The 16,573-nt window shown below is 58.2% G+C and overlaps 1 protein-coding gene across 2 annotated transcripts in view; it reads right to left on the bottom strand.

Moving 5' to 3' along the window:
• Positions 1-16,070, bottom strand: part of ZBTB46 (zinc finger and BTB domain containing 46) — a 37,020-nt gene extending 20,950 nt beyond the window's left edge. The window contains exons 1-2 of one of the 2 annotated variants that reach the window (XM_024750423.1): positions 15,103-16,070; positions 981-1,265 (exon numbers count right to left, since the gene is read on the bottom strand). In XM_024750423.1, coding sequence (XP_024606191.1) covers positions 981-1,265; positions 15,103-16,039 — 1,222 coding nt within the window. In that variant the 5' untranslated portion in view covers positions 16,040-16,070. The remainder of the gene's footprint in view (positions 1-980; positions 1,266-15,102) is intronic. The other variant, XM_024750424.1, reaches the window with a different exon arrangement.
• Between the last annotated feature and the right edge of the window lie 503 nt (positions 16,071-16,573).

The following is a 16,573-nucleotide window of genomic DNA, read 5'->3' as shown; positions in this document are numbered from 1 at the left end:
AAAGAGAAGGTGATGCTGTTCTCCACGGTCAGACTTTATTGGCCACAAGCCATTTTCGTCACGAATCCTTAGGATATTTTAGTGCTCGTGAAAATACTGTTTTTAAGATTAGAGTAAAAATTAAAGACATGCTCCCCAGACCCCCAACACTGGCTGCAGTTTTCCCGCTGCTTCCTTCAGCGGTGCTCAGGGACCCACACACAGCCCCACCAGCCATACACGCTTGGACCGCAGGGCCCTGGGACAGGGCCCTTGCCACGCCCTCTGCACTCAGAGCCGCCTGTTCTGGGGTGTGTCACTCTGCCCCGAAGAGGAAAACGGGGCCACACCCGACTCTCCCTCACAGACACCAACCCAACAGAGCGTTTCTCTCGGGACGCCGGAGACAGGGTCACACTGCCCCAGACACCCAGGACCCGGGCACCCGGGATGGATGATGTCAGAGCACCCGAGCCGAGGGGGCGTGGCATCCTCCCAGGCCGGCGCCCGGGGAATCCCCGGCCAGCACCGCTGTACCTCATCCGCTCCTTAGGTGACTCCGTTATTTGCTTGTGAGCAACTGCAATCTAGCTGGAGACACTCGAGGTGTAAACACAACACCCAAAGCCTTTTTAAATCTCACGTGCCAGCAGCACCGTCTGGTAGAACACGAGGATCTGCAGCCTGGCCACCCACCCCTCAGCAGAGGGAGCCCGAGCCCGTCACGTCCCAAGGCCTCCCCAGCGCAGGGGTCCCTGTCCCAGGCCCGCTCGGCCCAGCACTGGTCAGCCGGCTCAGGGTTTAGGGTTAGATGCCTCGATTTCAAGTATGAACGTTCGCACAGACACTCGGCCGCTTCCCTCCCGTGCCCCGACAGCGCTGCCTCCTCTCCGAAGGCCCCTCGACTGCCACGACCCCCACGCACACACACCCTCAGCACGTCCCGTCTCGCGCTGAGGCCCGTCGCTCCCGCCCACACTGCGCGCCCGCGCGGCACTTACGGGACAGGGAGTGGGTGCCCTTGGGCAGGTACTCCAGCAGCAGGGAGCTGTCGTCCGCCAGCACGTCGGCCTTGAGGGCCAGCAGGCTGTTCTTACTCATAAGCGCCGCCCGCAGGTTGGCCACCGCGGTGGCCTGGTGCAGCGTGTCGTCCTTCTCCGGGGTGAGGGGGGCTCCCAGGTAGCTGCCTTCTCCTCCCAGGAGCCCCTCGTCCACATGCGCGTAGAGCTCGGGCCTCTCCCCGCGGCTGTCCGAGCTGCTGGCTTCAGCGACGGTCAAGTCGGCGTCTGGGGAGGGAAACACACGTTAGAGACCTCGCCCGCGACTCAGGACCCTCCGAACAGCAAGCAGGCAAGTTTAGGAGAAGCCGGAGCCACGAGCGTCCTGAACCCCAGCAGCCCGGCCTCAAGCCCGATCCCGGCCTGACACGAAGTCCCAGGACAGTGGTGACATCACAGCCAAGACCTCGCGTGGGGCTCAACCCAGAACCCGGGGGAGAGGTGGGCGGGATGGGCGCCCACCCAGGACAGCGGGTCTGCTCCGGGGCTGAACATCTGGGTATTTTCATCCCTCAGAGAAGGGGCAACACTCAAAATGGATCCAAAAGCCCAAACTACACAACTCTTAGGAAAGCTCCGCGGCCTCAGGCTGGGCCACGGGTTCTCGGCTGTGACACCAAAAGCACAAGCACCGAAACAGATTAAACTGGACGTCGCCAAACACTAAACCCCGGAAGGCCTCCAAGGACGCCATCAACACAGTGAGAGGATGCGCGGGAGAGAACATCTGCAAACCGCACGCCTGACACGAGAGCCCGTCTACACACTACAGAGGACTTTACTGCTCCATAAAAGACAAACACCCCAGCTTAAAAGTGGGCGAAGGACATGAACCGGTATTTTCCCGAAGAGGACACACAAACGACCAGCGAGCAGTGCTCGGCGCCGTTCGTCACCAGGGAAACGCAGCTCAGCGCCAGGACGCCGTTCCCACGCCCTCTGCGACGGCTGCCACCCACAAGTGCCAACGGGACGTGGGACCCTGCAGCCCCCCAGGCTGCTGGTAAAGACGTAAAATGATGCGGCCGCGGTGCAAGAGCTTAGCGGGTCCTCAGAAGGTGGACACCAAGTTGCCACGTGGCCCGGCATTTCCACTGGTGGGAGGACATCCAAGAGGGGTAAGACCCGCGTCCACACTCAGAGCAACAGCACCTTTGACGCTCAGAAGTGGAGCAGGGCGTCCCTGGTGGCGCAGTGGTTGAGAGTCTGCCTGTCGATGCAGGGGACGCGGGTTCGTGCCCCGGTCGGGGAAGATCCCACATGCCGCGGAGCGGCTGGGCCCGTGAGCCATGGCCGCTGAGCCTGCGCGTCCGGAGCCTGTGCTCCACAATGGGAGAGGCCACAACAGTGAGAGGCCCACATACCACAAAAAATAAAACAATAAAAAATAAAACAAATAAATAAATAAATAAATGGAAACTGGGTTTGGTTAAAAAAAAATTAAAACAAAAAGAAGTGGAGCAGCCCAAACGCCCACCTGCCGATGAAGGATAAACACAAAGGAATATGATTCAGCCGTAAAAAGGAATGACACACCGGTGCAGCCTACGATGCGGATGGACCTCGGACACGTTACGCCCGGTGAAAGGGACAAATGCTGCCCGAGTGCACTCACGTGAAATACCTAGAAAAGGCAAATCCACGGGGACAGGAGGAGACTGGGAGCTGCCAAGGGCCGGGGGAGATGGAGGGGGCGGGTCTTGGGGTGACTGTTAAGGGTGCAGGTTTCCTTCTGGGGCGATGAACATGTTCTAAAGTCGACTGTGGTGACGGCTACACTGCCCTGTGAATAGACTAGAACCCAGCGAATCACACACTTTAAATGGGTGAGCTGTCAGCAGTGAGAATTACATCTCAAGAAAGCTGCTACTAACAAGAGGATCTGTGACAACCTCTAGCTCAGGGCCGCATATGCAGGACCAGGAGCCTCCTGTACCATCTGGGCCACGGAGGTGCCCCCAGAACGGGCCGGCGCCAGACGGACCCCAGGGAGAGCTGCTGCCTGGCCAGGGCCCCCCTGGAAACAAGTGGTGACTCGAGAAATCAAAACAGAAATGGGAAAGCAAGACCATTCCCGAGAGGAGGGGAAGGCAGGCGGGGGAAAAGGGATGGGGCCCCCTTCTCCTCCCACCCCCAGGCTGTCTTGGGAGGGGGGCAGCGGGGGCACTGGTGGCGGGGGGAAGCTGGGCAGCCTCAAATGTGGGACGGGCCCGTGAGCCGGTCCCGGAAACGACAGGTCCCTCCTCAGAACCCAGGGAAGCAGGGCCCAAGGCTGCGGAAATCAGAGAGACCCCGAACCAGCCTGAGCATCAGGACCGGACACGGCCTCGTGCACCCGGGAAGTGGGGCAGCAGGTGCCAGGTGGCACCACAGGGGGCCCCATGTGGTGGTTCTATGGCTCCTCCCACAAACACATGCTTGGAGGTGAGCGGAAGGCGGTGGGTGGACCGCCCGCTCACAAAGCGCAGGACCCGGTCCACAGAGCCAGGTGTGCAAGGCAAGGACGGCGGGGGCCTGGGGGCGCACGAGCTCCCCGCAGAGACCTGCACGCCAGGGTGGTGCTGAGCGCCGGGGCAAAGACACAGGAGGCTCCGGAAAGCTGAACCGAACATGAAGAGGGCGAGAGCCCGGTGGTCCTCCCCAGGAGACGCGGGAGGACAGAGGGTCCCCTCTGTCCTGAAGGGGCTCAGCCAGCCTGCCCCATGACGGCCCCCAGAGGGCAGAGCGACTTCCGTGACGAGGCCACTCCTTAGCCGCCTTGATGGGTGCACGAGAAAACTCAGACCCAGCCTGCTTCATGGTGCGCCTTCGTGTTGGAGGAAATTACTCGAAGCTGCAGAACCAGAGGGCACGGAGGCAAGAGCCACCATCAGCCAACCCACCAGACTCACCCAAAATGCCTCAGACAGCTTTCACACGACAGCTCGATAATTGCAAGAGACTGGATTTCTGACTGTGGTCCTTGGACAGGAGTCAGGATCAGAACCGAAGACCCAGGGTAGGCGGAGCCAGGAGCCAGGGCCCCAGGCACCCTGGGGACACATGGCCACTGACCGATGTTTGCAGACACTCCCGAACTGGAAGGGCACATTTGTCCACGCAAGGTGCATAGGAACTGGGTTTTGGGGTGTGGGGTGGGCCCACCTCAGCAGAGCCCCTCAGGTGTCGAGCGCCCTGGGGGCACTAGGGCCCCGGGGAACAGGCTGAGAGATCACAGGGGCCCCGACCAGGGGCGTCACGTCCCACAGGGCAGCTGCCTTCTCCTCCCAGGAGCCCCTCGTCCACATGCGCGTAGAGCTCGGGCCTCTCCCCGCGGCTGTCCGAGCTGCTGGCTTCAGCGACGTTGTCACCGTCCACCACCGGGATGGGTCTAGCCTCTCCCCGAGGATATGAGACACTAAGGACACCGTCGAGGTGTAACGCCAGGCTACTGCTGACTGAAGCTCTGGAAGGATACTTTCTTTTTTTCAAGCTATAAGCTTTTCATATTTTCCTGTCAATTCTTAAATGCTATATCAGCACTGACTTTGCATTTCTAGCCACTAAGTGTAGGGATTAAATCAAACTGAGATGAAGGCTTTGCCTCTGTCTGCATGGGCTCCTGTAAGACTTAAGCGGTTCTCAGTTCTGGGGCTGGAAAGGCCAGGATCTGGGTCCAGCAGGGCCCTGTTCCTGGCAGAGGCTGCTTCCTGGCTTGCAGACGGCCACCTCCCCGCTGTCCTCACCTCGGTGGGTGGGCAGACGGAGGGCAGGCTCTGATGCGACACAGATGCCGAGGGCCTCCGTTTATCCTGATGACTTTCTCACCGGCCCCATCTCCAAATACAGCCACACCAGGGTTAGGGATTCAACATATGAATTTAGGGGACACAAACATTCAGCCCATAACAGACTGAAAACTAAAAAACACCAGATTTCAAAACCAAAATTTTAATGAAATTATATTAACAGTTTAAGTTCAAAAGCATGTAAAAGAAATCAAGATTAGCTGAAAGATTCCAACCACATGTGAAAAGCTAAAAGTTGGGTTTCGAAGAAGGATGTCTGGGGTCTGTTACTGAGAACTGCCGTGAAACGGTGAACCGGCTGCTAACTGCCGTGAAACGAGGGGCGGGGGGGGACCGGCAAGCACGAGCCACAGACACACTTCACGGGTCGACGCTCTGAAGATGCTCTTGGGTGAGCGGTGAGGGCCCACGAGATGTAGGGTGACAGTGAAGGGAATGAAAGCCGTCGACTGAAAAATTCCCACATGAATATTTATGACTCAGGAAAGGTACCACCGACCAGGGAATCGAGACCAGACACGCCTGCGGTCACTCAGTGTCCTAACCTAGAGCCCTCGCGGGTCCAGTGGAGAGCCAGCTGCACAGCCCCGAGCAGCTCGTGATGGGACACGCGGACATGCTCTCAGCGCCTGAGTGCACCCTCCATCTCCCAAGCCTTGCGGCCTGTCGGCTGAGCACCCAGGTCGAAACTGAAGCCCCCAATTCTGGAAACAGCACTTGGGACGTCTCCCAGTATAGGGATGATACCAGTCAAACGGAGCTTGGAAGGAACTGGTCATTCTGAAGATGAGAGCTGTGAAGGAGACCAGAAGGGCTAAGGGGACTTGACTCTCCGACGTCATCTTGATGGGCCGGGCACACGCACAAGCACGGCCTAGGGCGCCCCACGCTGGCCGGGTGGGCTCCTGCACTCACTCTGGCATCCACTTTGGAGGTGCAGGGAGACCCAGTTTCCCCAGAATTTCTTGTTCAAATGAGAAAGCGGAGGAAAGTGCCCAGAAGGGAGAAGGTGTGAGGTTGACCCTGGGCCCTCCCAGGTCCTAAGCCTCCTGCCCGGCAGACAGGCTGGGAGCCTGGCGAGGGGCAGGGGGCAGGGGTGGCGCCTGGGGGCACCGGCCAGGCGCCAGGAGAGAGAGCGGGTCCTTCCCAGGCCCTTGCAGACCACAGCCTGACTTCAAAAGGAGGGATTAAGACGATGAGGTCAAAAATGAAATTCTACAAACAGAACAGGGAGTTGAAAGCAATAGTTAACATTGCAACAAATCCTTTCATAGATAAAGAATTTGATGTTACATAAAGCCACAAAATAGGCTCTTACTAGATTATTGTTATCAAAAAAACTAAAACCTTTCCAAACACTCCGTGGGGGCAGGGGGTGGCGCCAGTACAGCTGTCCTACCCGTTAGCAGCAGCGGCTTTCCTTTAGCAACTTGACATTCACGGGTTAAACCCAGACTTCATTTTGTGCCGCTTTCAGGTGGATCTCAGCTGGAGCCGGGAGAGCTGGGAAGCCAGGCTCGGACCTGAGCTTCAGGAACGGCCTCCAGCCTGAGCCATCAGCCACCGTGTGTGACAGGACTGTCCGCAAGTCCCCTCCAGGCAGGGACATCTCCTGAGCGAGGACCCAGGGGCCCCTTCCTTCAGCTGCTGGAGCTCATCCACCAAGTGACCCTGAAAACGTCTCATCTAACATCTTACCTCCGAACAGTGACGAACTTAGACTCGGTGACTTAGAAAAACCCTTAAATAGCGAGGTTAAAAAACTGACAGGGACTTCCGTGGTGGTGCAGTGGTTAAGAATCCGCCTGCCAATGCAGGGGACACGGGTTCGAGCCCTGGTCCGGGAAGATCCCACATGCCGCGGAGCAACGAAGCCCGTGTGCCACAACTACTGAGCCTGCGAGCCTGCGCTCTAGAGCCCGCGAGCCACAACTACTGAGTCCGTGTGCCACAACTGCTGAAGCCTCACACCTAGAGCCTGTGCTCCGCAACAAGAGACGCCACCGCAATGAGAAGCCTGTGCACCACGAGGAGTAGCCCCTGCTCGCCGCAACTAGAGAAAAGCCCGCGCACAGCAACAAAAACCCAACGCAGCCAAAAATAATAAAAAAATTTTTAAAAATGTGCAGACCCTTTGGGCCAGCAATTCAACTATAAAAAAAACAACAACAACAACTGACAAACCAGGGGCCAGATGAGGTGCGATGGGCTCGACTGTTAGCTGTGGGGCGGTGGACCCCTTCCGGGTCACCTGGTGATGCCACAGGGGGCTTCCTCGTACAGAAGAGACCACGGCGGCTGGACGGGGAGACCAGCCACCAAGACAAGGGACAGAGTGTGTGCAGCCATTTCACACACGCGTGTGATGGCAGGAAATGTCCCCCCACCGACCGCCCAGGGCAGGGGAAAAGGCGCTCAGGGCTTCTTCCCCAGGCTGACCTCTTTTTAATAAACAAGGCAACCAGGATGAAAAATACCAACATCTAACTGTAAAGGGCCAAGTGCTAAATGTAAAGATTGATTCTAGAGCAGAAAGGGGTTTGGGGGGGGTCCTTCTTCCCGTAAGTGATACATGATAACATTTTGAAAATTTCACTCACTTACAACCTTTAGCTGAAAAGCAGAAAAGAGATTACAATTAAAATAAGCAGAATTCCTAAACAATTAAACTAGAAGACGCTGTGCGAGCTGCAAAGTGGGTAATAAACAGATGATGGAGCAGAGGAGGGAACAAGCCCAGGGCCGGGGGCGATGGGACGGGGGCCGCCTCACCACGAGCGCCTGGTCAAAAGCAGACACTCGGCTTCTAAGATTTCCCCAAATCTCCACTCTTCACGATTCTCAAATACGCTCCCAAGCTGCCTTTGAGAGGCTTCCTGCAGATGTCCCAGCCCAGCCCGCGGCCTCTCATCCAGGGAACAGGCACCCCGCGAACACAGATGTGCAAACAGCAACACAGCGGAACCTTCTGGAAGAGTGGAAACTGCGGGGCCGAGGCTGTCTCCCTGGGGGACTCCACCCTCCCGAGTTACAGCTCAAACCAGACCTTAGTCCTAACTTCCGCTAGATCTCACAAACAACGCAGAATAAAGTTCAAAAACTGTTGCAATTATGCACTGTGTCCAAAATCTACCTTCTTACTGTGTGCGTCTAAGGTGTATTATTTCTTAAGTGCTTCTGTATCCAAGTTAAAATCAAGTTACCTCATTTTCTTTAACTACCAAAATATTTTCACCTCATAGAAGAAATTCTCTTTAATTAAAAAAATATACACAGTTAGTAAGGTAGTTCCATGGGCAGGTGGTATCAGAACAGCTGGACACCACATGCAGAAGGTGACCGTGAAGGTGGACCCCTCGCCTGCCACACGCAAAGATCAACGCGCATCTCAGGCCTGTAGTCACACCCAATCCTCCAGGGGAACCACGGGAGACATCTCTGTGACCTTAGGCAGAGGTCCCTTGGATTAGACCCAAATAGCATGAACCACAAAAGAAAAAAGTTCACATACTGGCCTTCATGAAAATTTAAAATGTGTACGCTCTTCAAAAGACACCGTCACAGGAAGAAACGAGCCAAAGGCTGAGAGAGAGTGTTTCAGAGCACACACCTGACGAAGGACCTGCCACCAGGACGCTCGGAGGACGCTCTACTCAGCAGAAGACGCTTCCCCAGGAAGAGGGGTCAACGGCAACTAGGAAACAATGCTCGTTGTCAGAGCGGGACCCCGGCCAGCACAGGGTGCTGGCCGGCCCAGCTCTCAAACCCGCCACCATGCACGGCCCTGAGCAGAGACCGCTCAGAGGAAGACAGGGGAGGCTGGCGAACCCCTGAGAAGACACTCAGAAAACCATAATGAACCTAGGGGCAGGACAGGAATAAAGACGCAGACGTAGAGACTGGACTTGAGGACACGGGATGGGGAAGGGTAAGCTGGGATGAAGTGAGAGAGTGGCATGGAAATATATACACTACCAAATGTAAAATAGAGAGCTAGTGGGAAGCAGTTGCATAGCACAGGGAGATCAGCTCGGCGCTTTGTGTCCACCTAGAGGGGTGGGATAGGGAGGGTGGGAGGGAGACGCAAGAGGGAGGGGAATGGGGATATTCGTATGCATATGTCTGATTCACTCTGTTGTACAGCAGAAACTAGCACACCATTGTGAAGCAATTATACTCCAATAAAGATGTTAAAAAAAAGAGAAAGAAAACCGTAAGGAGATGCCCCCACGCCCTCCAGAACCGCTACGATTTAAAAACAAACCAATCCACGGTGTGCGGGACGCTGACACGAGTGTACATCACACACACCCCTGGTTTCTTGCACGCACCCTACCCGACGGCCCAGCAGCCCAGTCCTGGGAGCAATGCAGAGAAATCACACAGATACTCGTCCTGGGACGTTCACGGCAGCTTGATCATAACTGCCAGAAATCACCCAGACAACCCAAACGTCCATCAGCAGGGGTGTTACAGCAGAGAACGGAATAACCTTGGCAGTGAAAGGATGATTGGTGGACGCACGTGGCAGCCTGAGCGAACCCTGAGAGCATGTTGGAAATCGCAGCCGGGGACAGATGAGAAGTTCCCGAGGCTGTGGAGGGAAGCGGCCCGGGGTCCCCTGGTGGTGACTGTGCGGGGCCAGGCTGGTGTCCTGGCCGTGACGCTGACACGTCAGCGTTGGGGGAAGCTACCTAACAGGTGCACGGGCTCTGGCTGCATCACTTCTCACAAGTGACTGCAAATCTGCATCATCTCAAGATGGACACAGGCGGGCACAGCACACCCTGTGTGACGCCCTCCCTCGCGACCCCCAGGCTGGCAGGAGGCGGGGTGGGATGGGGGGTGTCCAGAGGCTGAGGGGATGTCTTGAGGGGACGTCCGTCATCCAAAGGCACGTGTACGGTGTGGGGAACGCGGGCTCTGGTGAGAGGCGGGCCGGAGGGCCGGGACGAGGTGCTGGTGGCGGCCCTCTGAAATTCAGAGAACGAGGTGGGTTTGGGTGATAGATGCATAAACATGTAAACACAGCAAGACGTGAGCAGGAGGAGAACCTCAGCGCAGGCAGGCTCACTTGCGTTTTTTCAACTTTTCTGTAAGTGTGAGTATTTCCCCCAATAAAACGGCAGGGAGAGAGACAATAAATTATTCTAACCGTACACTTGAAATCTGTACAGTTTATTTTACTTTTTTTATAAATTTATTTATTTATTTTAGGCTGCGTTGGGTCTGTGTTGCTGTGCGCAGGCTTTCTCTAGTTGCGGCGAGCGGGGGCCCCTCTTCGTCGCGGTGCGCGGGCTTCTCATTGCGGTGGCTTCTCTTGTTGCGGAGCACGGGCTCTAGGCGCTCAGGCTTCAGCAGTCGTGGCTCCTGGACTCTAGAGCACAGGCTCAGTGGTTGTGGCATACGGGCTTAGTTTGCTCTGCGGCATGTGGGATCTTCCCGGACCAGGGCTCGAACCCGTGTCCCCTGCATTGGCAGGCGGGTTCTTAACCACTGCGCCGCCAGGGAAGCCCTGTGCGGTTTATTGAATGTATATCGTACTTAAAACAATAGCAAAGGGAATGGCAGTTTTCACCAAAACACCTCGTTATTATCTGTGTTCCCATGATGGTCCCCATGTGTCTGGGTCCTAATCTCTGTGAACATGTCACCTCACGTGGCAAAAAGGACTTTGCAAGTGGGATGGGAGATCACCCTGCCGGTCCAGGGGTCCCTGTCCACACAAGGGTCCATCTCAGAGGAAGAGGGAGGCATGAGGGCCAGAGCCAGCGAAGGGGATGCGGCACCAGAGCTGAGGTCCGAGTGACACAGGGCCACGGGCCAAGGAACGTGGCGTCTCTGGAAGCTGGAAGAGACCGGGATTCTCCCCTGAGCCCCCAGAAGGATCCGGCCCTGCGAACCGGCGACATCTGGGCGAGAGATAATACAGCTGGGCTGCTTCAAGCCACTACGTCTGCGGTGATTTGTCATAGCAGTAGGAAACAGACACGCCCCTAGAAACACCTCTAGGTCTACACCAGAAACACACATGCCACCAGCACCAGAAGGCATGCACCGAGGGTCCTGGCAGCCAGGCCCGTCAAGGTCAGGACAGAGCCTACGGCTGGGGAAGGGGCGGGCACCCCCGTGGGCTCCGTCAACAGCAGACTGACCGGGAGAAACCAGCACACAGGGGCCGAGTCAGGACACACTAGCTGGGGAGGTGGTCCCCAGGATGGGTGTCGGGGTGTCTGGGGGGTGGGTCATGCCCCCCTTGCCGGCTGAACATCTGGGATTTGACTTAGAAGAGTCAAATGTGTATGTCTGCTTCCATCTTTTAAAAGTTTGATAAAAGCAGCAGCATAAAAGTTTTCAAATGAACAGTTAAAAATTACACTCACAGCTCCTTTTAAAATCTCCATTTAAATGTAAGCTCCCAAGCTGTGCTTTTAAGTGTATGTATATAAATACACGTCTATACAGCAAATACAAAATGTACGAGCATCTCCCCGGGCACTTCAACACAGCCAGAGCCTCCTCGTCCCTGGGAGGTGGGTGCCTGTGGGGCTTCGGTCCCCACCCCGGTCGGCACCCTGGGGGCGTCACTGTCACAGTGTCCAAACATCAGAAGAAAACACACACCTGGCTGAAGAGGACAAAACCCCTCAAATTCAAATCAAAACAGGACCCAGCGAGGTGGCGGCACATCTGGGAACCCGCCTGGAAGCAGCCAAGGCAGGTGGCCTCTGTGTCAGGTCAGCAGGGGGCGCCCGCGAGATCAGGAGGAGCAGAAACGCACCCCGGAGCAAACGAGCCCTCGAAAAGCTGCCAGCCGGCTCTGCCAGCACCAGCCCCAGCCAACCCCCACCCCTCTGTCGCGAGCGGAGCCTTGCGGGTCCCGAGCGCGACCGCGGGCCGCGCCCACCTGTCGCCTCCCAGGGGCCCCGCCTTGTCCTGACGCACCCAGACCCAGACCCTCCAGCTCCCTCTCAGGGCGGGGTCGGGGGGTGGCCCCGGGTGACCAGCCTCGGCTCCCACATCTGGATGATGAGAGACCTCAGGGGCTCGGTCTTCAGGAACTGAATTTTCTAGAAAGTCCAGGAACTTCCATTTCATCAGAAAAGGAGCGCTGGCCACTCAGCAGAGCCACAGTGACGAGGGTCTCCAGTCCAGGTGGCAACTCGGAAGTGCGGCCTCAGGCCAGGGCTGGGCGGCCAGGGGGGCACAGGCCAAGGGTCTCGGTCAGGGCCGAGCCCCGCCCTCGCCCAGGCCCTGGGCCAGCGCGAGGCCCCTCCCCCACCCCCCACCTCAGCAGCAGGTACGCTCCCCTCCGGACATACCGCCCCGTGAAGACCACTGCTGGGGTGTCAGGGCAGCCGCTGCCCCCTGACCACGGCCCCAAGGTCGACCAGAGGAATTCCAGGCAATTCCAATCCTTTCTGAAAGGAAAACGTCTCGGGGTACAGCCAAGGGAGGGACTGCCGGCCTGGCTTCAGCCCCAGCATCGGGCTGCGAGGGAAGAGACCCTCCGACCTGGGCAGGGGAGGGCTGGGCCCTGGCCCCAGCAGGACGGCAGCTGCGAGCTTAGAGCACCCACCAGAGTCTCCGGAGGCCACCTGCACGCCCTGAACCCGCTCTGTGGTCCCCACGTACTCTTCAAAATCCCAGGACACCAGGGTCCACCCTTACCGAGGCTCAGGGATAAACCGTTCCTTCACAAGACCCACACGTTTTATTCTAGCTCAGAACTTTATTTCTGCAGATCCTTTTCGGAACACGTGTGGGATGTCGGGATGGGGCACCTGGGCTCTCCTGACACCAGCTTCTGAACAAGTACAAGCCGTCGCATTGGAGGCTCACGGCCTTGGGATCATAGACAAGGGGCCGAGGCCGGAGCCGGCAGCTACCACGGGCCCGGCCTGTGTCCATCGCACCTGCACGTTTAAACGCCGTTTCCCACAGCTGTAACCCGGAGATACATTTCAACGGATGTTTTCTTGGAAGCTACTGGGTTAGAAAGCTCTTGGCTGCCTGCTTGGAAGAATCACTTTTAAATGCGAACAGGCCCCAGAGTCCCTGACGCCGAGGTGGGGACACGCAGGGGACAGGGCGGTGGTCCGCTGCAGGGCTGGGCATCAGAGCATCTTCGTCAAGCGCCCTGAATGATCGGCAGGAACCGGCTGACACATTCCTTTGGAAAAGGGCCTTTTCTCCTATAAACGGGATGAGAAGAAAACAATACTCTCCTCTAAGATGTGATCAATCTTTAAGGAAAGCAAACTCTCCTCCACTAAGGATCACAATTTATGCCTCCAAACCCCAGCCCAGGGCCGGGGCAGAGGAGTAAATGGCCACTGTGGCGGGCAGAGCCGTCCCACGCAAGCCCACACCTCGGGTCCTTGTCTTAGCAACTCAGGGGAAATCTCGCAGTTGCCTTGGTAACCCAAGGGATTTCAGACATTAACAAGAGTGCACCAGGAGAAATCACTTGTTGGATTCTAAAAACACCTTCTGCTCGACAACTGCATTTAAAACATCAAACCCACAGGCTTAGGGAGCGTCCCGTTCTTAACGTGCTGGTGGGCTCTCCGATCTAGAGCCTCCAGGCCCGCGGCCCGCCGGACGACCCGTGACGCAGCAGGTGTAGGACAGGACGGGAAGGCTCTGCGGCCCTGACCCACCCAGAAGGTTCCTTAAGTCAGTCCCTGTGGACGCTGCTCTCCAGGCTTTAGTCAGAGCTAAAGGGACGTTTAGTCGTCACGGAGAGAGCAGACACAGACAACCACTGTGCCGACCGCTGGCAGGGAGACAGGTGGGCTTTCTATCATCTCAGAAACTTAACCTTCTTCTGAGTTAGTTCAGTTACACTCAACAGTTCTGCGGGGGGCTTCCCATCAGGGACACTGGCAACGTCACGACCAGGGGTGGGCGGCTCCTGGCATGCAGGATGTCCTACAGCGCGAAGGACGCCACCTCACACAGACTCATCCTGCCGAGGGGGCGACACTGGTGGAACCCGCTTGGACTGAACCTGCAGGAGGCTGGCCCAGCGCTTGGGGCTGGGGACGCACAGGGGCAATGAGAATGAGAACCAGTAAGAAAGGCCACAGTGTCTCCTGGGGGTGATGAGAAAGTTCTGGAGATGGATAGTGGCAATGTATTTAATGCCAATACACTTAAAAATGGTTAAAGGGGTGAAGTTCATGATACGTACGTTTTACCACAGTAATCAAGCTAGTGTATCAAGAGCCCCCGGGTCGCCCTCCCAGCCCCAGCACAGGCCTAGCACTGGTGACACCTTTCAGGGCTTGTGCCCACGGTTCACTGCCTTCTCTCCACCTCTGTCCACCTCTGAGCCCCCACTGGGTTCTAACCTCCTTCCTGGAGGGGCCTCCCCAACGCGGTCACTTGCTGAGAAGCCTCCATCCTGCTCTGGACCAACCCCGTCCCACCAAAGCCCCTCCTCACTCCAAACGCAGCCCTCGTGGTCCCATCTGTCGCTCGGGAAAGCTCGGTGCGGCCGTAGTTATCACACGCTCGGCGCCAGCGAGAGCACCTGGCATCTAGTAAACATTTCACTTGTTTACGAGCCTGGGAGACAGAAAAACCATCCTCCAGAGGGCGAGGGCCAGCGCCAACACAGCTAAGCTAAGAGCCCTCACGGCTGACGGACTCGGGGCCCAGAAGGGGCTCCCCACCTGTGCGGTAACGCCCACCGGCTGCCCTGTGGGCGAACCACAGAACCCGCACTTGTTGGCAACGAGGAAATAGCCCTCATCGGGAGGGGAGCTTGTGGCCACGAGCCCTCACGTGCCCAGGACGAAACACACACACGTGGTGTTTCTTCCACGTTGACAACAGTGGCCACGGCTGGAGCCCGCACGCCTGGCCTGGCCTCCCCTTCCACCCGGGTCACGTCCCTTCGTGCACTTCTTTATCTTCTCAACACCGTCACGTTTAAATCTTTAAAAATTAAGCTACGCCACCCAGTGCCTACGAGAGGCTCCACCACACCCCACGCTGGGGCTCCTTCCGGGTGTCACCCCGCCTTTCCAGCTCCAGAAAATCCCCAGCCCAGCAGCCTCGGTGTGTCGGCGGCCCTGGCGCACCCGCTGGGACGCGTCGGCCACCTTCCCCGCGCTCACACCGATTTACTACGAGAGGGGGTGACCCGCGGGAAGCCACCAGCGTGAGCCTGGAAAGGTGCCACTGCACGGACAAAACGAGCGGCCCCGGGGCCACCGACAAACGCCCCAGGCCGCCTGAGCCCGGCCTGTAACAAACCAAAGGCTTACTTGAGTCTCGGCTGCTGAAGGGCCACCCGGACGTCGGGAGGAAAGATGGCAGCGGGGAGCCGGCCCGGCTGTCGTCCTCCACCTGCTGCGTGATGTGCCGGACCGTGTCTTTGTTCTTGCGATTCTTCCTCCGGCCCGTGGGCTGCCAGCCGTCCCCTGCCGCCTGCTCTGAGAAGGAGTTCTGAGCGGCCCCATCCCCGGCGGACGGCGGCTCGCTGCCCCCGTAGTGAGCCGGCGAGAGCCGCTCCTCCTTGATGTGCAGGGGCCCGTAGCCCGCGTCGCCAGGCCACAGCGGCTGGGAGGACAGGTCCGCGGGGCCGTCGGCCTTGGGCTCCTGGTCCTCCTTCCCGCAGCTGCTCCCGCCCTCGTGGCAGCTGGCGATGGCCGAGTCCCCAGAAGAGTTGGCGGGGCTCGTGCGGCGGGCCAGCCACGGGGAGATGCTCCTCCCGGCCATGACGGCAGAGATGAGGGCGTCCGCGCCGCTGCTGGGCGGGGCGCCCACCTCGAACTCCGAGAGCTCGTCCGAGGCGTCCGGCTTGATGCTGATGTCCAGCGCGGCCTTGATGAAGTCGTGGCAGGCCTGCACGATGTCCGTCATCTGCAGGAAGCTGGCCGCGGACATCACCTCGATGACGTTCCTGCTGGTGAGGGCCAGGTGGGCAGAGTACATGAAGTCGATGATGGCCTTGAAGCCCTGGGCCGTGACGATGTCCAGGTGCGTGACCGTGGCCTGGTCGGACGCCTTCTGCACCTGGCAGTAGAGCGTCTTAAAGTAGCGGCTGCTGCCGAGCAGGACGTTCTTGTGGGCCTTGAAGACCTTGCCCTCGACCACCACGCACACGTCGCACAGGACGCCGTGCTGCCTCTGCTCGTTGAGCTCGTGGAGCAGATGCCGGTAGTGGGACGCGATTTCCATATCTTCCCGCCGGCTGTTCATCTGGGATCCTGGGGTGGCCTCTTCTACGGACTCTGTGGGGCAAGAACGGAAGGGTTACCCGCACGGTCGACACACACACCGAGGGAGTGAGGAGGGTGCATGGAGGGCGGCCACCGGGCACGGGGCACTCGACGGTGGGCACCTGAGCCAGCGTCCAGTTCGAGGCTCACCTGTGGTCGGGCATGTGGCGCTCTGAACTGAATCCTACACGCCGCGGCCAACCCTCCGAGCCGACAAATATTCCAGAGAGGAGGAGAACACCCATCCACAGTCGAAGTGACTTTCTCACCCAAACAGAAAATCAGAACATCTAGGCCAAGTAACCCAGGGGCACCTTCATCCCTCACCCTTGAAGAAGCATCCTTTAAAAACAAAGTGACAGGGCTTCCCTGGTGGCGCAGTGGTTGAGAGTCCGCCTGCCGATGCAGGGGACGCGGGTTCGTGCCCCGGTCCGGGAAGATCCCACGTGCCGCGGAGCGGCTGGGCCCGTGAGCCATGGCCGCTGAGCCTGCGCATCCGGAGCCTGTGCTCCGC

This window comes from Neophocaena asiaeorientalis, unplaced genomic scaffold (assembly GCF_003031525.2).
Source record: "Neophocaena asiaeorientalis asiaeorientalis breed wild unplaced genomic scaffold, Neophocaena_asiaeorientalis_V1.1 scaffold606, whole genome shotgun sequence".
Classification (NCBI taxonomy): Eukaryota; Metazoa; Chordata; class Mammalia; order Artiodactyla; family Phocoenidae; genus Neophocaena; species Neophocaena asiaeorientalis.
This window is presented reverse-complemented; position numbering and strand designations above follow the sequence as displayed.